General features: G+C 46.7%; 2 protein-coding genes across 5 annotated transcripts in view; both read right to left on the bottom strand.

The window, feature by feature from the left end:
* LOC142589907 (zinc carboxypeptidase-like) overlaps nt 1-12,448 on the bottom strand; it is a 28,219-nt gene extending 15,771 nt beyond the window's left edge. The window contains exons 1-4 of the mRNA XM_075701585.1: nt 12,228-12,448; nt 10,017-10,092; nt 5,110-5,246; nt 3,016-3,103 (exon numbers count right to left, since the gene is read on the bottom strand). Of these exons, the coding sequence (XP_075557700.1) occupies nt 3,016-3,103; nt 5,110-5,246; nt 10,017-10,092; nt 12,228-12,334 (408 nt within the window). The 5' untranslated portion in view covers nt 12,335-12,448. The remainder of the gene's footprint in view (nt 1-3,015; nt 3,104-5,109; nt 5,247-10,016; nt 10,093-12,227) is intronic.
* An 8,075-nt stretch (nt 12,449-20,523) lies between these two features.
* The window catches only part of LOC142590979 (uncharacterized), a 33,426-nt gene continuing 26,926 nt past the window's right edge, over nt 20,524-27,023 (bottom strand). For all 4 annotated transcript variants that reach the window (XM_075703349.1, XM_075703352.1, XM_075703350.1 and 1 more), the window contains one exon: nt 20,524-20,742. In XM_075703349.1, coding sequence (XP_075559464.1) covers nt 20,674-20,742 — 69 coding nt within the window. In that variant the 3' untranslated portion in view covers nt 20,524-20,673. The remainder of the gene's footprint in view (nt 20,743-27,023) is intronic.

The following is a 27,023-nucleotide window of genomic DNA, read 5'->3' as shown; positions in this document are numbered from 1 at the left end:
AAAGTGCGTGCTAAGCACTTTTTTAAACCTAGTGGTATTAAGCAACCTTTCGTAATGTACATTCACATTACTTGTGATGTGGCTACTCCTACTACATTTGGCTATCTCTCTCGAATGCAACAAATTTAATTCATATTGGCTGCAGCGGTTCTGCCATAATATTACTTCGTTTTACACACACTTGCACGAAGAAATCGGTGTTGGCCTCGACCTAAAGCGTCCTCCTAAATCACGCTTTAATTTATTTACTGCCGCCGTGGGTTTGTGCTTTCTGCTAAGGTAGATTTTCCTCGAGCGCTTGCGTTAAACTCTTGTGCTGCTGAATAATAATAACAAAACATTGAACGGAGCGTTTCACTTCTCCGTTCACTACAGCTACATACCGGACGTTTTTTTTCATACGCTGTTCGAGCCAGCATGCACTTGCGTGTACCAGTATGAACCCTCCCAGTTTGTAAATATCACCAGACTCGTCGCGTCGCCAAGCGTTACGTCAGGTCATTAGCATGAGCTCGCTCGGAAAGAACGAGTTTGTTCAGTCAGCGTTACGTGCAGACACAACCTAGGTAAAGTTGAATGCTTTCGTGGGACTGTAATCTGTTCGCACAATGGGACCCTTGTCCTACAGGCAAGCTGCTTGCAGCACCAATCAGTCGATGGTATACACCGACATTTTCTTTAGGGTGAAAGCCTAAAGTGGCTAGTACCCCCGATGGTATAATGCAATGTGGTTATTTTTTTTTTACTTTAGTCATGCTAATTACACCCGTAAAGTTATTTATAACTACTTTGAGATTAATTCTCGCTTCTTTTGGGCACCCGCGAAGCCATCTTCCAGACATCTTTACCTTGCGTGAGCCTTTCTTTAGTCCAAGCGAACTCGCTCCATTTCCCAAAAGTGTGCCATACGGCGGCTTTGCCTCAGAAAGTGTATATCTACGGCGGTGCACCCTTTACAGGAGTATAATGCAATGGGGTTAATTTTCGACCATACTGTCGCTAATTACGCCCGTACCGTTAATTTTACTTACCGTGGAATAATCATGGCATCTCATCTCGTTGAGATCTACATTTTCATATTGTTTGCGACTCGCTACAACGCACTGGAGGCGTTAAAGGGCCGTTTCGTTTTTTGCTGGAATTGGTTACCAGATACCAGATACCAGATATGCCAACCGTGTAAAGTCAGCTAAGACCTTGTCTTAAAAAAATTGCAGGTTTGCACAAGGGGCGTTAGTAGAGAAATTGATGGCTAGATTTAGCGCTGCGCTCGAGCTCCTCGGACTGTGTTCTAACAATACGCGGAGACGACATGTTGGTGCAATGCAGCACGCGAGATAACTGGTGATGCCGAGCAGAAACAGCGCCCCGGCAGCTACCAGGCGTCCCGCAATGCTGGCGTGATGAGTCCCGCCAGAGGCGTTGCCGGCGTCGCAGTTCGATAGTTCTCTCGTAACGAGACCGGCGGACAAGCGGCGGCCAACCAGAGGCATTTGTCAGCGCCCCATCAAATGGTTAGATTATTTTGGCATGATCATTCTTTTAGCTTACTATCTGCAGCCCTTTCAGCTCATACCAGTGTACGCTACTCGGGACCTCATCAATTATTCCTCCCTGACAGTGCCATTATCCTTGGAACTGCTGCCCCACATTCGATTTTCTCAGACAGCTTCAGAAGCGCCGCCCACTAGTACGAGAGCTGCCAGAATCGTGTTTGTTTTTTACGTACTGTTCACGGGCTCTCAGAGCTGTCATCCGATTTTTTTAAACGTTAGATAAATAAACATGGAAAGGTAGGCCTCATTGAAGGTGGTGTTTGCAAACCAAAAATTCTGTCATTTCTGAAAATGTATGTATGTATGTATGTATGTATGTATGTATGTATGTATGTATGTATGTATGTATGTATGTATGTATGTATGTATGTATGTATGTATGTATGTATGTACGTGTGTGTGTGTGTGTGTGTGTGTGTGTGTGTGTGTGTTCGCGCGTGTGTGTTTTGTGTATCTGTAAGAGCCGCTTTCTCGCGGGGAGAGTCATTTCATGAGAAGTTTGAGGCCACATTGCTTATTACGTGACAGAATCGAATGAGAACAGATAGCTTCAGAGGAGGCTGTCTAAAATACTCAGGCACAAAGAAGAACAAAACAAATTGCACGAAAAGTAAGTGTAAAGGATGAAATAATGGGAGGTCTAGCAGACGTCTAAAATAAGTAGCGCGTAAGGGCAATGTCCGTTGTCTTAACCTAAGCCCAGTTGAGCGCACGCGCTCAGCCCCCATGACCACACAAAGCGGGCTCAGCAATAAAAATCTAGTGGAGAACGAAGGTGAAGCTATAAGAATGGAAGTGAAAGAGCATGCACAATTTTGCGGACACGAATTAAAAGAATTTCAGAGATATCGCCAGGAGAAAAAAAATGTAAATGCGCAAAGAATTGTTTGATTGATGAACTGTTGAACGTCACAGAGCAACTCTGAGGCTTTGAAAGACGACGGATTAATTTTGGCGAGCTGAAGCTTTTTACCGTGATCACAAAAATTTAGTGCACGAGTGCAAAGTGAAAACCGCGCATCTACCCTTAAAAATAATTAATTATGGGGTTTTACGTGCCAAAACCACTTTCTGATTATGAGGCACGCCGTAGTGGGGGACTCCGGAAATTTCGACCACCTGGGGTTCTTTAACGTGCACCTAAATCTAAGCACACGGGCGTTTTCGCATTTCGCCCCCATCGAAATACGGCCGCCGTGGCCGGGAGTCGATCCCGCGACCTCGTGCTCAGTAGCCGAACACCATTACCCTTAAGAAGGCAGCCGCTACAACGAGTATAGATTGTATACATAATGTGCAAAACATAATACAAAACATAAACATAAACATAAACATAATACAAAATGTGCGTGTGAAATGAGATTACCTGCTTTGAGTGGCTCGACATTAGGAAGTGTGTTAAGGTTGCTCAATAGTTTTCTTGGAGTTGATAAAACGTCACAAATGCTGGTGAACTTACCTCGGCATACTTCAAGTACCTCTCGAAGCGCACCGGAGTCGTCGAGTAGGTCGTGAATCGCATCTCTCGTCGCTCGTTCTCAATCGCTCTGAAATGATAAGAGTTTAATGTAGTAAGGCTGACTAAGCGCTATCTTATCTATGAGAGGTACGTAGCTGGCTTAATCAGCGCGGTTATGCGTAGTTCTGTGGCCTCGCCGTTCATGTTGGAGTTCTCGGCCACAATGCTGATACTTATGTACGTTCTCAAGGCTCACCAAACATCTGGTGAAAAGTGGTCCACAAGGAGTTGTCAGAGACGTCAGCACGGTACAACTACTGTACTTGAGCTTTCCCTACATTCTGCGCTCTTGAACAAAAAGAGTGCGCAAGTAACATACCGTCGAAATGGAGAAGCTTAGTTCGATTCTTACAAAGGGAGTTTGTATTGCTTGCAACAGTAGTGCATGGTGTTCTATTGCACCTCAGCAAATAGTTTATGCAAAGTCAACACTGACTCAATTGGTCAACTGAAAAAGTCGTTTTAAGGCAGAAAAGCAACGTTGGGGCATACCTATTTACGACCCACCATACTTTTCTGTTTATTTGTAAAGATTGCACTGCGGCAATAAACATGTGGAAGCATGCATGTTATATGTGCTACATGTATACTTTGTTGCGTTCGATGAAAGTCGATGAAAGATGTGGACTGGAATGTTCGTTCAATGTCATTTGTTGACATTGAAGGATGAAATTTCTTCATTTTTTTTGTATGGGATGTATGTTGGCTTAGCCCCAAGTCTCCTATCTCCATTCCCGTGCTGGCCGAACCGAGAAACTCGTAGCTCCCGTAGCTCCCGCTGACTCCCACTTATTCGACCTCGGTTAACTCGACCTTGTGTTCAATGCGAACGCACTGGAAGGTCCTGGCGTGAAACCATAGTTTGCTGTGGAGAAAAAAAGTCATTTAGTTCGAACGCGAAAATCACGCGGCTTCGGTTAATTCGGCCCCCAGTGACCCGAACCGGTGCAAGCAGACGCGGGCAGCGAAATTACTAAAATCGTTAAAACGCAATAAATATAATAGGCTGTGCCTTGTTTTTTTTCTTTTATTGACGGATGCTCGTACCAACCGTCAAGCCATCCGTTTACGCGTGCTTCGAGGGCCGTGTCACGCCGCCATAGTCAGCACTGAGTTTCGTCCGTTCAGTAAGGAGTCACTTGGCATTTTGTCCTCGTTTGTTAATTCGAACCTTCGGATAATTCGACGGAAGCGTGTGTTCTCGAAAGGCACGACTTAACTGGAATTTCCTGCATCGCAAGAAAGTTCTCATGTTAGAACTCGGTTTGTGAGAGCAACTTCCGGCTCACCGCGATGTCGACTTTGGGCGCAGAGAGACGGTTGACCATGCCCGACGCGCCATAAAAACCCCGGCCGAGTTTCTACGTGAGACTGGTTTAGGGCGCTCTTCTCTTTAAACAACTGTAATGCGAGTGAGAAGTGTGCGAAATGCGTTTTTCGCGAGAACGTCTTGTGCGGGCGCACTAACCGTGCGCGTAGTGCGTCTATAGTATCCACCGGAGTATTGGGCGTGTATACAGTTCATTGTACTATATGGCGTAGTCATTGCGATTACCCTTTTCCTGTCTCACACCCCTTATTACGGTGAGGAGAAGCAAGCCCGAGACACGCCCTACCGCTAGACGTCTCCTCACTTTTCCTCATTAGGATTTTCTCCTCCTCTTGTCGTCATAGTCCTCTCCAGTCATTTTTTGTAGGGATTTTTTTGTAGTGCGGTATAGACTCATGTTTTCTCCCTCTCTCTTTCACTTCCCGTTTCCTTCCCAATGTGTAGGGTAGGAAACTGGACTCAGTCTGGTTAACCTCCCTACCTTTCCTTCTTCCCTTCTCTCTTTCTCTCTCTCTCTTGTAGGAAACTCCATGGTTGGACGCGGCAGCGGTCACTCTGCGCAAAACGCGGTTCTACAGGATTCGGTGGCGGGAATCTCACGAACCTCTGCTCGCGGTCAGACAGTTCTAGCCTTGGCAAGGGCTTCTATCGGTCCTGTCCACACTTAGCCGTTCTCCGTTGCAAATATAAACAGAAACACTCACTCTTGCAGGTTCGAGCTCCTCGTCGTCACACGGAGACCCATTCGCGCAACGCTGGCCTCAAACTCGGCAGCCACTTCGGGTCGCAGTCGCAAAAGCGCCGACGCGTTGACGGCGGTGGCCTCTTGCCATACGTCGAGCTGAGTGGTCGAAAAGAAAGAGACAAATCATGAAAAAAAGGTTGTTTCCAAAACAAATTTAGGCACTAATAAAGCGCAAACACCAGGGCCCGAATTCGCAAAAAAAAAAAGAAAGAACGAAAGCAGGAAAGAAGGAGGAGGTTCTTGTGCCAGCACTGTTCCTAAGAGCACGCACCGACCAATCATATGCTACATTTGTCATTAGCGAAAGGCGCTGGTCAGTGACAAAAGAGCGCTTACGAACAAAGATCCTTGTGGTTACTGGCCCAGGGCCTGTATTCACAAAGGGCATTTACGCTGGAACCGTTCATAAGAGCAAACGCTAGCCAATCCTGATGCCGCACATTTAGAATGCCGTCTGCCAATAACAAGAAGCACATACGAAGAAACAGATTGGGAATTTGTCTGCCTAATCTTTAGGAAAAGAAATCCTTCGCTGGCGCGTAGTAAGTACATTTTTCTTGCGCAAATGTTCATTCGAATCAGTTTCGTCACATTTAAACAAATGCGAGGACACCTAAGCAATTCTTATGAGTTGGAATTCGAACGCATTAACGTCTAATTTAACGGCTCTGAACGATCCTTCGAGGTGTGAACTCCGTGCAGGCGAGCGAGCGCGTTGAGACGATCATCGCGTATTTATTTGGCCTTACCGAGGCGCAGTTAGAACGCAGGCAAGAGCTTGCGCGGACAAGGAACGCGCGGATAACAAAGGCCTCCGAGAGCTAGAGCGAGGTTGACGTGACGTCGCGGCGATGCCCCCTCTCCCGACGCGACATCGCGGCAGCAGGTGTTCCCTTTCTCCCGCTCTTCCCCCTCGAGGCCCGAGCCAGAAAGCGCGAGCAAGCGTCACGAGCGCGCCTCGTGATGGCCTCGTTTTGGCCGCGACGCCACGTCACAAGCGCGCCTCGTGACGTGGTGTTGCAGCCGATTCGAAGCTTCGCTGTTGCAGCCGCCACCGGCTTTCTTTCTCTCGATGGGCCATTTGACGCTTTTGCATCAATAAGAACGAATAATGCAGATTTAACGCACATGTTGGAGTGTATGTGAATTGCAGCTTTCGCGAAGCGCCTAAATCAAATGCTCTCAGTTTGGCCACTTCATTCCTGCGTGTTTGGCGCACGCCCCCTGTACTCTCGCACATTTCGTTCTGCGCAATGTGACACACGCGATGATCAATCAATCAATCAATCAATCAATCAATCAATCAATCAATCAATCAATCAATCAATCAATCAATCAATCAATCAATCAATCAATCAATCAATCAATCAATCAATCTTTATTTTAATTCTGTCAAAGACACAGAAAGAAGGACTGTGACTAAAAGCTGTTTGTCACAACAGCTTGACTAGGTCACAGCCCCATAGAAAAACTTCGGAGTGGTAACAGCACTACAGTAAAATAAATAAAAAACTGAAACTTAACAGACAGCGTAGTGCTATTGGGCTCGCACTAAGTAATGGAAATGCAAAGTTAAATGCAGAAAAGTTAAAGCAGTTTTTACAGTCATCATAAAAATAAATACAAAACAGTTTCTTAGAAAAATTAATATCTGAAATGCTATCAAATTACAAATATATACAATAAATTAGATAATTTGAAAGAGCCATGTTTGGCGCTGGCATGATATAAGCGCACGTGCGACTGAAGGCTAATGCAATAAATCAATAAAGAAAACGACTGTGGCCTAATGGTTAGGACATCGGGTTGCTGTGATGCAAGACAAGGTTTTGGCACGACTATCAGGAGCGTAATTCAATTCGTCCTTTTTTTTTTCTAAAGTGCGAGCTATTTGAAAAGGCGGCACACGGCACCCAGCAGCCACGGTCAGGAAAACCCTGCATGGTTCGCGAAGTTAGCTTCGCTTTAAACGAACTTGAATTTTAGTCGCCAATGGGAGCAGGGCTTCTTTATCTTTGGTCTATTTGTCCTGTTTGGTTTTCGACGTCTGCTAACGAGCTGCAGAACGCGAATTCAGCAAGGTGGGGTGGCGCTGCCTACTCTTAAATTTGGTTGTAGGCGAAGCGGAAATGTGTTTCAACAGAACTGCTTGTTGGCCTAGTTGGTGCTTAAAATTAAATGGTTTTACGTGCCAAAAGCAAAAGCACTTTCTGATTATGAGGCCCGCCGTAGTGGAGGACTCCGGTAATTTCGACCACCTGGGGTTCTTTAACGTGCACCTAAATCTAAGTGCACGGGTGTTTTCGCATTTCGCCCCCATCGAAATGCGGCCGCCGTGGCCGGGATTCGATCCGGCGACCTCGTGCTCAGCAAGGTGGGTGCCTAGTTGGTGCTTGCTAAAGGACATCTTTTTTTGCCGCAAGTAAAACACACGCAAAAGGAAGACACATAGAAGACAACATGTGTCTTCCTACTATCTGTGTTCCTTTTTTATGTGTTTTAACTTGCGGCAAAAGACCTGTCTTTTAGGCAAAGCAGAGTTTCGACAAACACTACGAGAAAGCAGCCTTTTTTTAAAGCTCAAGCTAGGTTTACGTGATTTCGTAGTTCAAGCGTCATAATCTGTGAAGAATGTTGTTTGCAGCGTCGAATAACGCAGAAACGAAGAAGTAGTGGATGGCAGGGAAGTGCCATTTGGTCTTTCCGTACATTCCAATTTCGCGCGTCGGCTTTTACGTTTCAAAAACGGTTGTTAAATTTTTTTCGCATGGGTGTAGAAGTGTAAATATTTTGTTGTTTTAAATCACTCCTTCTAGGGGCGCTTAAATCTTTCAAATTCATTACGCAAAACAATTCTTTTTTTAAATTAACGTTCGCTTCTCAACTCCGGCAGCTTTATTGAGTAGCTTCGGAGTGATGTTTGATACTGTATAGTTGACTGCATGCGGTCAACATGAGAAAACAATGTGCGCAAGAATCTGGGCGCAGGTGTTTCTGAAAAGGTGCTCTGGATACGGGAAAATGGTTGGCTGGCTTCATGTGCATACATGTGGAATATAACGTCGGGTGTGTGCTCTTTTTTTTTTCATTGAGATGTCAGTTATTTGTTTCAATTTGTACGTGCGAGTGGTTTGCGCTGTTGGCATCATTGAGAGTAAATAGGTTAGTGTCTCTGCTCTGGGTTCTAGCACATCGCTCACAGAGTTGCATCGCGTAAAAGTAGTGCACTGCTGCGCAGTCTATACCCGGCTCGAAGACACGTGGCTTCTGAGCGCGTTTTGAAGCGTTCCGCGTGGGGATCGATTGGAACACGTTCACTCCGACGCGTGATGCCCAGGCGGCCCCCATTAGCATATATCCACCACAAATGGGACTTTGACATGCCGAGCGTTTTCAGGAGACGCGATCGACTGTTACGCGTACACGCACCTGATTTTTTAAACGTCGCCCATGCGCGAACTGCAATCGACTTGCTGGCCAAAGTGCAACAAGTGGAATGCGTGCGATGACTTAAGTATTTTTTTAATGCTTGCGCTCACGTTATGCGGCCTCGAGGGCTACTCGTAAATTTACCTTAAATTTAGGTGGCAACTTGCTTAGGAATGAATAATGCACTCGGACCGCGAGGCAGCGCTGACAGTTAATTATTGCGCGCCACAGAGTTGCTATATATTAGTATATCTCCGGGAGACCCCATTGCCTCGACCAGACACTTGATGGTTATATGTCATCGGGTTTGCTTGCGCAAGTTGTGAGCGTGTACCACGTGTGACTGATTCATTTCGTATGCCAGCCCCGGCCGTCGTCTGGAGTAGCACTATAGAGCGTCTGGACAGGTAGACGTCTTGTGCATCCGTTAAAGAACGCTTCCATCTCTCCTTTGTATCGCGGGGGAAACGATCTCTTGTGGGCGACTTTGTGGCCGCTGTCCTTTTGTTAGCCGTAATTCTATTGACGATTAACGCGGAAATTCAGATGTTTGCCTCTGCTGCTACATGCAGCTCGATGAGAGAGAAAGAAAATGGTGTAGTTCGTCTAGAGTAGCCTATCTGTAATAATTTGAAGACGTTGCCACGGAAACAAAAGCTAATATTACTGCTCTCCTGCGGACTTCTTGTCTTGTTGTCCTTGTATTTCGGGATGCTGCGGAAATCAAAAGGGCCGGTGCCCTCAAAAGACTTCTGGCAACTCAGTTCACCGCATTGCAACGTGCGCGAACTAGCTGAGGACACCGAGAATGTGCGCTGTGTCATTGTTGCCGCTGCGCGGTTAGCAACACTAAATTTACTTGGTATACGTATAGGTATACCTATAGAGACTACTGATATTTTTTTGAGGGCCCTTGGATAAAAGTGGGCGCGCAGTCCGATTCCCGAAGACTTTGCTGTTATAGTTACGCCGGTCAGGACTAACAGAGATTATTTCACATTTTGTCAGTCACCTGGACTCTGGTTTGTTTATCCTTAGCTTTCTTGTTTTCATTTCCTGTTCCTCGCCTCCCGCATTCTTTCTCTCTTCATGTAATCCCAAAGACTTGGAGTAGCAAACCCTGCATATAGCCGAGCTGACATCTTCAGTTTCCATTCAAGTATTTCTCTCTCTCTCTCTTTTTATCAGAGTATGGAGCTTAATGTCCAACTACTTATCGTACCTTCGAAAAACGCTGTTTGGCTCCGCGCGTCATTTGCAACGAACTGCCTTCATCCGCGCCGTGTGCGATTAAGAATGCGACGGAAGCAGGCAAGATGCCGCCATTCACACTCCGGCCGTGGAATACCCCGGGGCGCGTGACCTCCCAACGCCATTGTTCGATTGCCTCGCCGATAAAAGAGATGCGATAGCGAGGCGCTCTTCTGTGTCACATACCTGCAGTTTGTCCGCCAAGGTCGATAACAGGCTTACTTGGGCTGCTGTAATGGGTGTCACGGATACGAGCCGGTGCCTGCAATCAACGTGGCGATACTGCAATTCCCAGTGTTTTTTTGTTTGGTCACGAATGCACCATCGCTTATCAGTACTATAAGTGTGTGCATGCAAGCAGTCGTTTTGACAGGGCGCGTTGCCTTTCGCTGAGCTGTCACGCAATGATCGATTCATAGAGCATCCATTATACCCCGTATACCATACAATGCGTGCACTATAGATTACAATGCATTTCATACAGGCGCCACGTGAACACGAAGATAATTATGCACGTTCAACACCTGTTTCCTTGCTCTCCATTTGCCTATCTATTCCCCTTCCCTAATGGAAGTAGCCGGTCATGCACACTAATACTTCTGACTTCTCCACACGTCTGTTAATTAAACAACTACCTCTCTTTCTTTTTTCTCAGTCTAAATGTAAGCGGACACATTGATTGAACTGCATGTCGCACCGTCAGAAGAAATGTATTTTGACAGTACACATAGGCTCTGCTTTCTTTTTAGTTTAATGTCTACGGACAGTTTTTGTACGTGCTTTGATTAGAAGAAACTACTGCAATAGGGAGCAATTCGTAGAGCGTATATACATGTTTTACAATAACGCCTATGGAATATGTCCACGGACAGCTCGTATAGGCTAACGACATTAGAGTTATTTGCTGACTTTTCGCTGTCCGTAGATATTCGCAAAACAATCCCTTTGGTCTTTCACGAGCAGTTTGTTTTCTCGATAGACGAAAGAACAAGGAGGCTAGAGAGTGTGTTCATACTGCATGCAGTCTGTTTAAATTAGTTCTTATAAAGAATAGGGCCTTACGCGCTGCGTTCAAGAAAAAGCAGGAGAAACGCTGTACTGTGCTTACCTTCGATTTTGCCGACGCCGAGGAATCTGAACCCGAGCGCATGAGCCCTCTAGTCTCGTACCAATACATCACACAGCACTACAAGCTAACCCGCAGAACATGTGCACCCCCAAACCAGTCACTACCTAGAGAGCAGGAGCGATTCCTCCGAGCTCTACGGGTTAATACATTGCCCCACTCAACCAGAAATCACCTCATAGCACCTACACAATTCTCTCCGCATTACCGCTTCTCCGCAGAGCCCGAGTCCCTCGGGTACATAGTAGGGGGTTGCAGAGCGGCACCAATAAATCCTCCGAACCCTTACCACACCAACGAGCTTTGGGAGAGAGCATTGGCCAGCTCCGATCTCGAGGATCAGCAACGGCTGATTGCGAGGGCCCAGGACGTGGCCCGAGCTCAAGGCATTCTGGAATGGGGACGCCTCTCCAAAGCTGCATTTACCTAATAAAAATGTTTATTTTCTCTCTCTCTCTCTCGCTCGCGATTTAGCCCTGTTTCTTGTGCTTCGGTATTTCCTAGTGCAATTGATAAGGTTTCTGTAGATATTGCAGTCAGCTGATGAGGATACCTTAAGGAAATGTCTGCCTATCTCACCAGGAATCTTGCTGGAAGCGCATGGTATATCAGTCTAGATGCAGAACGTTTAAATGAAAATGAGTACATTTCAGTATATGTTAAGATGCTTTTCATTCAGCCTTCCACATAATATTTATTTATTGCCATACTCTCAAGGCCCGGGGCATTACAGAGAGGAGCGGTGATTATTACAAATAAATTCGTTGACAATATTCTTGAAGTTTGTGGCGTCAGAAATGTCAGTGATGGAGGCAGGGAAGTGGTTCCAGTCATTCGTCGGTCTTGTTAAAAAGGAATCAAAATAAACGTTGGCGCGACAAGTTGGAACTTCCACCTTAAAACGATGATCCGTGCGTGATGCACTCCTCGTAACGTTACCATTAACAAATTAACAAGCACTCCTCGTAGAGCTTATCAAGTTTGACTGATAAGCTTTGCTCACCATTTGCCTATCTCTTCCCCTTCCCTAATAGAAGTAGCCGGCCATACACAGTCATACTTCTAGCTGGCTTCTCCACACGTCTGTTGATTAAACTACTCCCTCTCTTTCTTTTTTCTCTCTCAGTCGAAACGGAAGCGCACTCACTGATCGAACTGCATAAGCGAGCGAAAAGTGGTAACCGTGGCCAGCAAGCGTAAGCCCCAACAACTCCTGCATTTATTTTCATCTTTACAAACAAAAAACAAGGACACGAGTTTGAATGACTTACCCCGTGTAATCTATTTGCGTCGCCTCGTCCGAAGCAGGTAACGCGGACGACCAAGCGGCCGTCACTACCAGTACGGCTGCGACTATGCGTACGCCTTCGATGGCCATGGTCGTCGACCTTGGTGGTTGGAGCAAGTCCGACCGCAGTTAGCTCTCTGTGTGGACGCTGCGGGACGAACGGCGCTTCGACTTGGACCTCAGAGCCGGGGCATATCGAACGGGGCTCTTTGCGTAGACAATCGCACCCCAATCTTATCTCGCGAGGCCTCTATCTTATCTAGCGGTAACGGAAAGGGGGCGTTCGGCGTTAACTCTAGTCTTGCTGCTGCAGCGTTTTGAAAACGCGTGGAGCTTGATGCGCGTAACCCTGCTGCCCCTGAAGCCCGTGGTTCGAGAGAATAACTGGGTCGTATACGTGTTGTATACGTGCATTATGTATGCCATGCCGTGCTTGCGTTCCATTTCGGGTCGCCGCCGTTATGCAGCGCGTCGCAATGAAACAGCTTTGATTGGCCAGCAAGTTGCGTAACTCTTTGTTTTTGAGAGAGCGGTATGTACGCTTCAAGGTTTCCTGCTCATTCGTCTTTCAATGAGGCCACCGGTGTGCTGAGTTAAGGGGACTGGAAGGGCAATTTGCCTGTATACGCGTTCTTCCTTTCTTTCTTTCTTTCTTTCTTTCTTTCTTTCTTTCTTTCTTTCTTTCTTTCTTTCTTTCTTTCTTTCTTTCTTTCTTTCTTTCTTTCTTCTTCTTCTTTCTTTCTTTCTTTCTTTCTTTCTTTCTTTCTTTCTTTCCTTCTTTCTTTTGTGGTCGTATTTTTCTATAAACGCCGCACCTTTCACGAAAAGATGAAAATAAACATCAATGATGTCCACTAAACTTCAATTTTAGGTGCAGGCCCGCGATTGAACATTCAGTTCATGTGGTGCACCTGAGATAGGGGCTCACATTATTAACTTATTTATTTGGCACGAGCGCCTTACCGTGTACGTGTGGTTCGGTAGGACGAACAGAAGCAGTTCTTTATGAGAAAGGAAAACGTTGGCGTTGTATTCTGCAGCCCTTTAGGGAGCACGGCTATGCGGCAGCGGTAGACAAATACATCGACAACTTGTAGTCGGGGTACCCCTCGCCTTCCATAATATGAAACGCTTCCGATTTGATTTGATGTAATTCATTTAGCCCGTTAAATGCCAAGACAAATTTTGAAATAACATTTCAATAGTGAGTAATTTCTTACACCTGCATATTTTGCTCCATTTTTTTCTAGAATGTACGATACTAGGAATGCCTACTGCATTTGTGCTGGTACTGCTGAAAAAGAATCGCAAAAGTCATTGTGTATTATTTATTTGTCAAAATTAAAAGAAATTTCACATATAAAGATGTGCGAAAACTGAATAAAGTTCAAGACCAGTTAACTTATCGGCACCAGAGGACGCTCGTTGTGATGAGTTGCCTCCTCATTGCCAGTTAAAGGATTAACTACTTTCAAGGCCCGGAAGACATTAAGAGAGAAGTGGGTTTTTAACGAAAAGGCGCAGTTTCGCCCGAAAAGGCGAAGCATCTTTTACGATCGCAAATTATGAGACAACTATACAAAGTAAGAAGTGCAGTAGTTCTATCGGCCGTATAAACTTGTACGCACTCGCTTACCAACCAAATAACCGAGCATGGTGTCATGCGAGCACTGGCAAATATAAACACACCTCACTCGATGACCGCGCACACTCGCTGTCGAAATGCTCGCGTGAGGAAGCGCGGCGGCAGCAGCGAGCTAATCGACCTTCGTGCTGCCTCTCGCTTCCCAACGCGAACCAAGCTGCGAAAAATACACCGCACACGAAGCTAGCAACCTTCGGCGCACCTAGACTCTATCGCAGGTGCAATCTCAAGATAGGGCCAGCGCGGCAGCCCTCATCCGCGCCATACGCAGCCCCCGCCGGAGTACAACGCCGCCTTCGTCCGCTTCGCCCTTCTTCGATGCCTTGTGCGCGACGGAAGACCGCGCGCTTCCTCCCCGTCTTCCTCCCTTGCGCGCGCGAGCTCGAGCTACCGTCCTCGGCTCAGCCTCGCACGTTTTAAATTATGGGGTTTTACGTGCCAAAACTACTTTCTGATTATGAGCCACGCCGTAGTGGAGGACTCCGGAAATTTCGACCACCTGGGGTTCTTTAACGTGCACCTGAATCTAAGTACACGGGTGTTTTCGCATTTCGCCCCCATCGAAATGCGGCCGTTGTGGCCGGGATTCGATCCCGCGACCTCGTGCTCAGCAGCCCAACGCCATAGCCACTGTGCAACCACGGTGGATTCTCGCACACTTTCACTCGCACGTACAGCATACGCGCGCGGCAACGAAATTGTCGCACCTGGACTTTATACAAAACATTACGGCGCGCCGTCGCCGTCGGCGCTAATGCGCCTGGAGGGTCCACGTAATTTTTATTCAAGATTCAAGATTCATTTATTTCTCCAAGAGAAAAAGGCCGGGGACAAAAAGCTGCCTTGAAGCAGCTTGACGGGGTCCGGGGCCCATTTACAAAATGGCAGCAGTGAAGGGAAAAAAGTACAATTTGACATACATCATGAAACAAGGAACCATACACAATCCAGAATTTCAATTAAGCTTAATGCAATACAAAGTAAAAATTCAAATATACAATGCACTGAGAAGTAACAAAAAAGCATAATACAGCGGTATAGCAGAAACAGAAGGAGTAAAACGTAATTGCATTTCAACATTACGATATAATATATCAAGTTCAAACAATACATAACAGCATTTCTTTTTATACAATGGAAAAAAAACACTATTAGCCTAATTTGGGTTTGAACCCACCACATGCTCAAAAAATTGCTGAACAATTGTTTTTCTGTTTAGGTTCATATTTTCTGTGTACCAATTGTTTGTGTTAAGGGTGTTCGGAACCAGGAAATGCAACATTTGGGAGCCATACGTCGTGCGAAGTCGAGGTAGATGCCATTTCTCTTTGCGTCTGGTGCTTGTATGAGTGTGCGTTTCTGTCACCGATGAGAGTTGGATTACGAACTTAGCCCGAGGCAAGCTGAAGTTATTCAAGGCGCGAAGAATGGTAAATGACACTAGATGATGAATGGGAGATATTCCATGTTTAATAAACATTGGTCTGGTGTGAGCTAGGTAATCTGAGCCAGAAACTATGCGGATAGCTTTTTTTTTTTTGCAGAAGTTGTAGTTGGTTTAGATGCACGCGAGCCGCAGTTCCCCACACAAGATGGCAGTAGCTTATTTGAGAGTGAAATAGTGAATGATATATTAATTTTTTAACTTTCACGGGAAACAAGTCGCGACCTCGTGAAAGAGCTCCTACAGATTTCGACAAGCTTAAAGAAAGATGACGGAAGTGATCAGCCCATTTAAGATGTTCGTCAAATATTACGCCAAGAGATCTATAGTATTTACTTACGATTTCAATAGCGTAGTCTCCAATAAGCAGTGGGATTGGTATGGTTACTTCCCGATTTATCGAACGAAAAATAACCGCTTTTGTTTTATTATGATTAATCTTTAAACTGTTTACACGTGACCAGTTACGGAGGCTTTCCAATATGACGTTCGCTTCAAAGAGGAGTTCATTCGATGAGTTTCCAGATAAAAATGAATGAATGAATGAAGGAATGAAGGAATGAATGAATGTAGGCGGCATGTCACCGTGTAGCCTTGCGCGAGCTGCAAAGGGGACAGCTGCTGTAGCCTAGATAAAGGAATATCCTTTATTTATTCTTTCAACGCGTTCACTGACAGCACCGAATTCGTGCGCCGCAGCTGTACCGTAATCCGCGTCGGCAGCTGGTGATACCAAAGTGGACCACGGGGGCTGCCGCGGCGGCTCAAATTTCATTCAGTCTGCCAAAAGGCTGCGAAGGCAGCCGGCAGATGCTGTTGTGTGCTGCTCAGGTGCGCTGCTTTGCGGTGTCTCCTGCCACTGCAGGTTGCAAGCTGCGGAACGACGCGTACACGGAGCTACAGTGTACTAGAATAGGGGCAGTGGGTTCAGGAAGCGCTCGCCGCTGAGACGCTTCATGTAGATAGCACGAGATGGCGCTGTAGGAACACGGGCTGTACTGTACTGTAAGGGGAAAGTCAGAGATGCTGAAATAATATCATGGGTGGCGGCAATGGAAAACAAACCTGCCATGAGTAACTACTTAAGAGGAAAAAACGAAATCAGGAAAGAAACAACTTATGATAACTCAAACGGAAGCTCATTACTTTTCGAATCGAGAACGGGATGCCTTAGAACACGCACTTATAAAGCGAGATATAAGACGGAAGAAGAAGCATGTGCTTGCTGCGGTAAAGTTAGGGAGACTGTGGAGCATGTTTTATTAGAATGTGAAGACGTCTACCCGGCGGTCGATTTAGGCGCCACTGGCCTCCTTGAAGCCCTTGGGTTCCGCGGGAGCAGTGGAAAAGTAAACATGTCCGCAATAGGGATTAGTAAGAGGCGATTGGAGGATTGGTGGAAGAAACGAAGTGAAACGACAAAAAAAAAAAAGACGGAGACGTACAAAAACACAGTTCGCAATATGGGATCATAAAATTTGGTTGTGGGAGTTCATCGTGTTTTTTTTGTTTCTTTTTTTATTGTTTAACCTAGGTAGGACATTAGGCAGTATAATAGCAAGAGCATGGTGGCGCCACCCATCCCCCCGTTCCAAAGGGGACGCTCTTAACATTCATCCATCCATCCTGTACGGAGCCGACGGCGCAGCGCCAGCGCTGCTTGTTGATATTTTGATAATCATTTTCTGTCGCAGTCAAATAAGACGTGCAAATGCTCGGCGGATGCTAGGATGCATGCCCGAAACTCACTTCATATAAGAGATGAATTATATGTGCACTCCTGACGCATCTCAACAACCCCTTAGATGGTTTTATTAACCTGACAGCAAAGGTTTTGCAGACACCGAAGTATAGTGGCGTAAATGCGTTAAATTTGTTTTGAGCCACGCTGCCACGTAGCCAGAAATTATTCGGAGGGAAAACTGGGCTGGAAATAACGCCGTAGTAAAGGCCATCGAATCGATTTAAACCAACTCGGATTCCAGGTGCCCAAATTTTCTTTTGCGGTTCGCATTCATAAAGAAGTGGCCGCGGCATCTGCGACCCAATGTCAAGCGCTTAGTTCCTCAGCCACTGTTGTAGAAGAGAAGGCAAAACAATATGAACGCGCATAGCCCAAAGTCAAAGAGCTTTCCTGCTTGGCATTTACCTTCTTTCGCGATAAACATTTGTCCCTCGTTCTTTCGTTTTGTTTCGCGAGCCCCCCCGCAACTACATTTGCAGAGATAGTTTATTCGCGAATTTCTTTAGTTACGTCATGAGGTGCTCCCGAACGTCAGCCTCATGTGCGAGTATGAGACACACCGACATCCTACATTTCTATGAAAGGAATAAAACAGGTAGGAAAGACGCCAAGTAAGAGGGATCTCTGCAAAGCTACACACAGTATGCCAAAACACAGAAAAACAGCGCGAGTACATTCCATCCCAAGCAATGGAGACCTACAGCGGGTTTGAGTGTTCCTCTACGTCTCAAGAAGCGCGCTGCGTTTGAAATGATAGGCAACCAGTGACGTCATACACGATTCCTGAAATAAATGCAAAGACAACAACGGGCATGCCGTTTAGTTGTGTAGAGCATTTAATTACCCGTTTCACGGTATCTTCGCCTCGCCACACCATACGCACGTTGGATCGGCACATTTCTTGACGCGAAAGCATCAATGGCCCATGGAGCGAGAGAGCCGGCGTCTGTGGTCTGTAGCAGCGAAACGGCGCCTAAATTCCCATTGGCTTCGACACCACGCCACGTGATGACCACACCACGACGGAGAAGAGCGAGCGAAAGGGAACACGTGCGCCAGCGTAGGCGCGCCAGGTGTCGGTGGCGTGATGAGAGAGGGCATCACCGCGACATCACGTCACCCTCGCTCTCGCACTCGGAAGCTGGCGCGCTCCGTATCTCTCTCTCTCTCACCCCCACTGGGCTTAGCTACTGCGCTCCTGCCAGTCTCGGCGGCCGCTGCTGCTTCCTCGGTCTCTCGTCGCGCAGGACGTCGGTGGCATGCGGCGTCGCCAACCGCTGGCTGCTGCTGCTTGATGGTTTTGGTAGCACGTACCGCTATGGTACGTTACGCGCAGCGCAAAACTTGAAGGACACCTTAGGGACGTTAAATCGGATATTAATGCTTTCGCATTAAAAATTCGTAATAAGTGCTTAGGTGTCCTCGGATTCTTTTTATTGTTTACCTTTTGTGGGAGGTCCCAAGCAGACCGCAGCGTGGCGCTTTTTGCAAAAAGCCGGTGTTTGTAGCTACAGCTTGGTCAGCGATGTAAAAGAATAGTCAGCGCACGCTAAATAATTACTCACCTTGAGCCAGGCTGACAACGCTAGCGGGGAACGATGCTCTCCTTCGTTTTCAATTTATGCCAAAATTGGGCGTCTTTTCCCGGAAACGTTTCCATCAAACCGGTTTTTTCCCCTCACGTTCTTCTCAGTGTCGGCGGCGAAATCAACTCGTACACGCAAACAGGTGCCAACAGAATATCGCTGTGGCAGAGTGCATAAGAGACGACATATCTATTAAACGGCCGAAAAAAAAATAGAGAGCCAAGAACGAACGCTCCGTTTCGTACATATACAATGAGGCGGCTCTACGAAGGCCATAGAGATTTCTCTTACAGCTAGCATTCGTGAACAAAAATATAGTGCGCCGTATATGAAAGAAGTATGTAGGTGGTGCGCTAGCTGACTCAATGCAACAACAAAGCTGCACTAACTCTGAGATATATTACCAGAGGTCGTGCTACCGATCGCGACTGGCGACCAAGAAGCTTCTCACGGCGGCCGAAATGAGCGCCATCACGCCGCATTGTCTCCCGATTGGTGCTGTTCACGCATGTAGGAAAAACAAACAATAACAACAGGAAGGAGGTAACGTCACAGGACAATCTTGAAGCTTACGCATAAGATAAATAAAAAAGTGACGAATAATCGAAAAAGGAAAGCATCCAAGCACGTGATGGCAAGCGGCGTTTTCTAATCTGGTGGTATGTTCACTGTTGCACCAGCAACATTGTTGGTTTGTATCACACCGTGGTTTGGATCGATGCGCCCAGAGGTAAAGGCATCGGATACGGCGAACAGAAAGTGAGCGGCTCAGGCTGTAGAAAGTCTGGGGGACATGGCGCAGCTTATACATAGCTACAAAACAGTCACGACGGCGCGCTGCTCCTATAGGATCCAACGTGCTGTGCGCTGAATCATTTCCCACGAATCTGCGAGCGATAGAGTAGAGGGTATGGCGTGAGAGAAAGTTGCCTTGCGAAGGCTAGCTGCCTGACCTGTCACGCTTACTGCTATGCAGTCTTTCCTTCCTCCGCACCTTCACGTCTGTTCGCTCTGCCATCGCCACGTGAAATTTGAGTCAGCGTATACCGACGTCCCACCTCTGATCCACTGATCGGTCCAGTAGTTTCGGCGCCTCCAATGATGGAGATGGAAGAAACATCGGTCAGTAAGCGACTTCACTAAAAGCGGTAGCTTTCTGACCCAAAGCGACTATTTATGACAGTCGCTTTGCTGTCAACTAGTCGCCGGCGTGAAAGCCGCCTACATCTCGCGCATTAGTGTCGCAATACATGACTTAATCGTTGCATGGAACTTGACGTCACAGGTTGGAACCCACTTACCACAGAACGAGCGGAGTTCCGTAGAACCACCGCGCAGTGAGACTTGTATGACCGCACTACACTTTCGTAACCTCCGCAGCCTTGCCGTGTAAATATAAAACGCAGTGGAAGCGTCGTGCGACGTAAAATGTTGTTGTATGTCTTCTGTGTTTTTTGCTCACTAGCTGTTGATGTTAGTATTAAGTAATGACCGAAGTTGGCAGAAATGCATTTTAATGAATTAGTAAATAAACTGATTAATCAATTAACGAATCAATGATTCTGGCAATTCGTCAGGATGTAAATAAATCATGAACTCAATGAGACATGTCATTAGGTAGGGCCAATCAATCAATCAATCAATTAATTAATAATTAATTAATTAATTAATCAACCAGCCAATTAACTTATTTATTTATTTATATGTGATTAACCAATTACATAATTGATTAATCATTTAACCAATTAATCACTCAATCAATGATTAGCTTTTAGTCCGGCCGTGGTGACTCGAGAACGTAAAAAGGCATTCCGTTCAACGAACGCACACGCCATGTCAGTCGCTTACGCATACGACCAATGACAATGACTAGAGGATTTATTAGGAAGTTACTGTAACATCCGCGTTGGGCGCGTCGAGCCGCAGTCTGCAATGTGCGTCCAACCCCGAGTTGGTGCGTCGTTCATGGACGCGGCGCACGGGTTCGGGAGCGGTCTCGTCGCCGTCGGCTCACCGAGTGCCTTCAACGGCACTTCGCAAGATCGCCAGTGGATGGCCCAGTTCTTGAGCCATGCACTCCTGCAAATATAAGGAACGACGCGATGATCACCTCATCGTCGATGTTGTTGTTGCTGCTGCTGTTGCGTTTAGCATTGGAGATAAGAGAGTTTTAACTGCTTCTTGTATGTTAGATGTCAAATATGCAAAATTCGGCCGAGGGGCGACTACTTAAAAAGCATAGGAATAAAAAACAACGTAGTCTAAAAAAAAAGCCCCACGACAGAGAGAGAGAGAAAAAAAAAGAAAAAGGAAGCCAGCAGATTTCAGTGTTTCCTCGGGCTCTGGATTCATTTTACTGCGTCACCAGCATTATCTCGTAGAACTGACTATAGTGAGGAGACCATAAGTGAGGAGGAGCCATAGCACTACAGTGACGGGGTTACAAGAGAGGATGCAGAACCTGGGTAGCGGACCTTTCCGCTATTACACAGATGTCACTGTGTGCACCTCGCATCACACAAAAAACTAAAGCTAGCTTCGAACTTTAAAAAAAAGTGGCAACAACAAGCAACTTGTCAAGAGGTGGTACCAGTCCGGTTGAAAACCTGTAAAGCCATACATGTCCTTCAAGCGTCCAATCATTTCAGAACACTGAGAGAGAGAGAGAGAGGAGAATTCAGGAAAGGCAGGGATGTTAACCAGTCAATAGTCTGGTTGGCTACCCTACACTGGGGGATGGGAGAAGGGGAAGAAAAAGAAGGGAGAGAGAAGGTGTAGATACGCGTACGGACAGCACTTCAGTTAGAGTCGCTCGAGCAAACCAGAAGTTCTGAGAAAACACAAAAGTGCCTTCACTGCCTTTTGAGCCGATGATCGGTCGGGACGGTGCTCTAATATGGTCTGTTCACTGAGAGGACGATCGTCTAGTTTCCTCAATGTGTTGGACAAAGACTGTCTTTGTGCTTGAAATTGTGGACAATGGCACAATAAGTGGTCAATGTTCTCCTCGCATCCGCAAACATCACATGCAGGAGTATTAGCCATTCCAATTAGTGCTGAGTAGGCATTCGTGAAGGCAACTCCAAGCCATAACCGACACAGAAGAGACGCTTCACGTCGGTGTAGACCCGCTGAAGGTTTGAGTTGAAGTGACGGGTTTAGTCTGTGCAGTCTTGTGTGCCTTGTATGTGCGGTGTTCCACTCTGCCAAGGAGATCGTGCGTGCTAGAATGCCAAGTTGTCTCGCGGCGTCGGTCCTTGAGAGAGGAATGGGGACGCAGCGGTCTTCTTGGTTTGACGTCCGAGCTGCCTTATCGGCGTCATCATTTCCAAGGATACCGCAATGACCTGGTATCCACTGAAAAGAGATATCATGTCCTTTTGCTATTAAGTGATGAACAAGTTCCGCGATTTCGCACGTGAGCTGATCGTGAGTTCCATGTCGGAGAAACGACTGCACACATTGCAAGGCCGGCCTTGAATCGCAGAAGACTGCCCATTTTCTAGGACTTTCAGCGTTGATCACTTGAAGCGCGTCGCGGAGAGCCGCGAGCTCTGCAGCTGTGGACGTAGTGACATGGGAAGTCTTGAACCGCTTGGTTATTCTCATTGCTGGTATAACTAGAGCGCCGCCGGAACTGGTTGATGTAGTTGATCCATCCGTGTAGACGTGTGTGCAGTCGCTGTATTTCTCGTACAAGAGAAGTAAAGTTAGTTGCTTGAGCGCTGATGATGGCAAGTCCGACTTCTTCTGAAGGCCTGGGATTGTAAGGTTCACTTGAGTACGGCGCATACACCATGGAGGAATGGAAGGCCTTGCCGCAGGTGTGTAACCTGACCTGAAAGAGGCACAGTGCGCGAAGACAGTCGCACTGAATGTCGTGTGGGGCCTATCTACTGGGAGACTTGCTAGGTGGTGGGTAGGGGTCCGGGCAAAGTGTCGTATGTGCACACGCATTGTTTCAATGATAATGTGCGTTTTAATAGTGAAATCTTGAGCGACTGCAATAACCTCAGTCGTTGACGCACTCCGCGGTAGACCGAGACATATCTTGAGGGCTTGGGCTTGGATGCTTTGAATTATATTCAGGTTAGTTCTGCAGGTGTTGGACATGACCGGTAGACTGTACCGTAGGAATCCAATAAAGAGGACCCTGTACAGTTGCAGCATAGAGTGTATTGGTACTCCCCAGGTCTTTCCTGCAAGGAACTTAAACATATGACAAATTCCTGTCAGGCGCTTTTTCACATAATTCACATGAGGGGTCCAGGAGAGATATTTATCAAGGACCACCCCCAAAAATCTGTGACTCGTGTTGTACGAGATCATGTGTCTGTCGACGGATATCATGTATGGAGACATTGATTTCCTGGTAAATGCCACCGCTGCGCACTTTTCGTATGATATACGAAGTCCTTGTTCTCTAAGGTAGGATGATGTTAAAGTGGCTGACTTTTGAAGCCGCGCGCGAAGCTGCAGTCGCGTCACAGCCGACGTCCAAATGCAAATGTCGTCGGCATAGATGGAGAGCCTAACGGTGCCTGGCAGGATGTCGGAGAGTCCAATGAGTGTTAGACTGAAGAGCGTTGGGCTGAGTACTCCGCCCTGAGGCACCCCACGGTTACTGTAATGCTGCGAGGTCGGGCCATCCTCGGTAAGCACGAAAAAGGATCTCTGATGTAGATAGCTACTTATCCAGAGATAGACTTTGCCGCCAAGTCCTACTGCCTCTAACGCGTTGAAAATCGCTTCGTGCGTTACGTTATCGTACGCTCCTTTAACATCCAGAAACAGGGCAGCAGATAATCTTTTGCAGGACTTCTGGTGCTCGACGTACGTCACTAAGTCGATAACGTTGTCTATGGAAGAACGGCCACGCCTGAAGCCGGCCACTGCATCTGGATATACCTTGTAATGTTCAAGGTACCATTCTAGCCGTGCTAGAACCATCCTCTCCATTAGTTTTCCGATGCAACTGGCAAGCGCAATTGGTCGGTATGATGCAATGTCTACAGGCGACTTGCCAGGCTTGAGTAGTGGAATTAGGCAACTGGTCTTCCATTCCTGCGGAACCGTACCTGTCTGCCAGGAGCTGTTGAACAAGAGCAGGAGCTGTTTTCGAGCCTCTTCGCCAAGATTACATAGGGCACGGTAGGTTATACCGTCGGGTCCTGGTGAAGATGAACGCTTGCACAAGGCCAGTGCAGCTTCGAGCTCGTCCATGGAGAAAGGACTATCCATGCGGGGGTCGCGTGAAACCGGTGAGTGGTGGAGCGTCGATGTTCCAGCGGAACTAGTTTCGCCAGCAATCCTCCTGCAGAAAGCTTCCGCTACGTCAATCTCGCTGCATTGTTGGTGAAGGGCCAAAGACTTAAGGGTGGCGCTGCTGAGGGGTTCCACGGAGACCACGAACAGTTCTCCATATGTGAGACAAAGGTTTTCGTGGATCCAAAGATTCGCAGAATGATTTCCATCTTTGCCATGCGAGTTTGTCCATGCGACGCTGAATCTTCTTTTGAGTTCTTCTGGCCAACCTCAAGTCATGTACAGACTTCGTGCGCCTGTATCTTCGCTCTGCACGACGACGAATTGCACGAAGCTTCTCTAGCTCGATGTCGTATTCGGTGCGTGTATACGTTCTCAGAAGCGAATGTTTCGCAACCTCTAGGGCACCTTTTATGATGTCCTCTAGGCTAGAGGACAAGTCATCACGACAGCCGTCTTCGACAATTGACTTGAACATTGGCCAGTCGATACATTGTGTGACGCCGGCTAACCTGGAGTCCGTCAACCCTTCAACCCTAAGATAAGTGGGTAGGTGGTCACTTCCCCGCGTTTCAATATCCGGAAACCACCTGACCTTTCTAGTGAAAGAGCGTGAAACAAAGGTCAGGTCCAGGCAGCTACAGTAGGCAGTTCCACGCAGCAAGGTGGGGCTTCCATCATTTAACAAGCACAGTGAGATTTCGATGAAGCAACGGCTTCAGCGTTTCGGTCCAACATACGTATCTTCCTTATAAGTTATGTAGTCCAATTAGGAAAAAAGAACATATCGAAGGGCACGTCTTCACCGTGGGGTGCAATCAAGTATCGGATGGTATGCTGGTTCAACATGAAGTATTTCTTAAGAGTCCTTTGAAGCACATCCCGAAATAATATTGCATCTTTACAACTTGGGAAGCATGCTCCTAGGTCATGAATAAGACATGTGTTGGCTGGTGCTTGAGCCTTTCTCGCGTATAGTAAGATTCTTGCATATATGTGATGCAATAAATACCATGTAAAAAAAAAAACAAAAGAAAAACACAGGTGTCATGGTGTCATGGTGGCGAGGAAAAGCGTTAGACTTATGATTCTGGGGCCTTTGGTTCGAATCTCGTGGTGGCAATTGTTTGATGTTATGTTTAAAAAAAACACTTTGCTGTAATATTATTCTCTTTGTTTCAGTTCTGCCGTACTTGTTCTTTTGCCCTATACTTCGCCACCACGACTGACACAGAAAAGGGGGGGGATGGGGGGGGGGGGTTCTTGCCAAGGGTAGCGGAGCGACCCATTGCAATGCCGGGGGGGGGGTGAGGAGGGGGGAGGGGAGTGGTGCCTTAACGTAGGTGCCGCTTTAACTGCCGCAGACCACTGAGTAATGACGCGTTGCTGGTGGTTGCTGTGCACCCCAAGGCAAACGGGCCAACTGTGCACTGACTAGCGAAACTCGGCACACGCACGCCATGCGATAAAATAAAAAAGGGGGCCCCGCTCACTTGAGTAACTATACGGTGAGGGGGCCGTATAGTTACTCGTGCGAGGGAAGGAGCTCGCCATAGTGTGCTCTTTCCCTCACCGAGCTGCTTCCCTCACACTGAAGACCAGCATCTTTTTCTTTTTGTCTGCTTCTTTCTCAAATGCGTTCACCAGTGCATCCAGTAGTTCGGATTCTCTTCTTTAATGGTGAAGTGCGAGTTTGTATGAAAACTTATAATTTAAGGTAACAAGAAGCAACAGCTAATATTTATTGCAATATTGGAAATGTAATTAGAATATGCGATAGTAAGAAAAGGTAAGTGTGCAAAAGATAACTTGTGACCTTTTCGTCTTTGTCACCTAGGAAACCTCTTTTCTGTATGGCATAGTAATGCATGTTGTGAAAATCGAACTACGTATATGGACATATTTTATCATTCTTAGATTGCCCCTTGTCTCAGTATACTATATTTATTTAGTTAGAATACGTGGCCAACTGCTTATGCTAATCTTTTCTTTTGTTCGCGGTGGTCGAACAATTTACACTTTAAACATGTCATTCGGATTATCTTGGTACAACTTCTTTATTTTAGTTTTTTTTGTTATGTGAAGCAGTCACGTTTATTTGTTCTCACCATGCAGTAGCCAATGTCGATGTACCTAACTGCTTGTCGTGACTGTAGCGGGATATTTCAGGCGACCTTCAAATCTGAAATTTCTTTACACCACTGTAATCCGACTAGCATTATTAGAGGACTTCGCGCACCTTCTGAAGGCTTTCTGTCTCTCTGTCTGCCTGTGCCTCCCACTATTTTCCCACCGCCAACTTTGGTAATAGATAGCCCATGGTCTGATGGTTATAGTACCGGGCTGCTGTGATGAGGAAACCGGGCTTCGAAAACCAATCTCGCGAGCCACGTTGGGTAATGGGTGTGTGCCACCGCGTGTGTGCCTTTCTTCGATGAACCTCGTTCACCCCCTCCTCGTACCACTGGGTATGTGAAGCTAGATACGTGGTCCAGTTCAATGAACAATTAATTTCAATTAGGGTTACTGGGTAAGAAGTGTCGCTGCGTATGTGATGCCCTTCACTCACAAAAACAAATAATCTAAATTTCTCCTGTGTTGGACGGAGTACAGCGAGCGTCATAACTATTCGCACTCCTCTGAAGATATGTTTGCAATCGCGCCTCGCGGCGTGTTCGGTGCGGCGGCACTAGATGGCGCAGCATGCCCAATGTAAACGCGAGAAAGCGTTCCGGATGCATACATGCTTCATACGTACATGCCTTCCTTTTCAAATTTTTAGAATGCGTTAATGTTGGCTACGTTGCTTACGGAAGTGTTCGCGTGGGGTACACTCACTGTTTTAGCAGAATCGTTATTAATGGTGATCTGTCTGAGCCGGTGTCGATTCTTTCCCTCGTAAAACAGGGTTACGTAAAACGGGGTGCCCGTTATTTAGACCCATATCGTGTTTAGCATTCTAGAGTCCAGTTCATGGTTTTAACATTTCGGGACAGGAAGTAGTGGCTTTACGCAGGTGATCTTGACTTTTCCTGCTTAGAAAAACCGAACATTGACAAAGTTCTTTCATTACTTGTGTCTTATTCGTAGCTACA

Source organism: Dermacentor variabilis, chromosome 8 (genome assembly GCF_050947875.1).
Source record: "Dermacentor variabilis isolate Ectoservices chromosome 8, ASM5094787v1, whole genome shotgun sequence".
Lineage (NCBI taxonomy): Eukaryota > Metazoa > Arthropoda > Arachnida > Ixodida > Ixodidae > Dermacentor > Dermacentor variabilis.
This window is presented reverse-complemented; position numbering and strand designations above follow the sequence as displayed.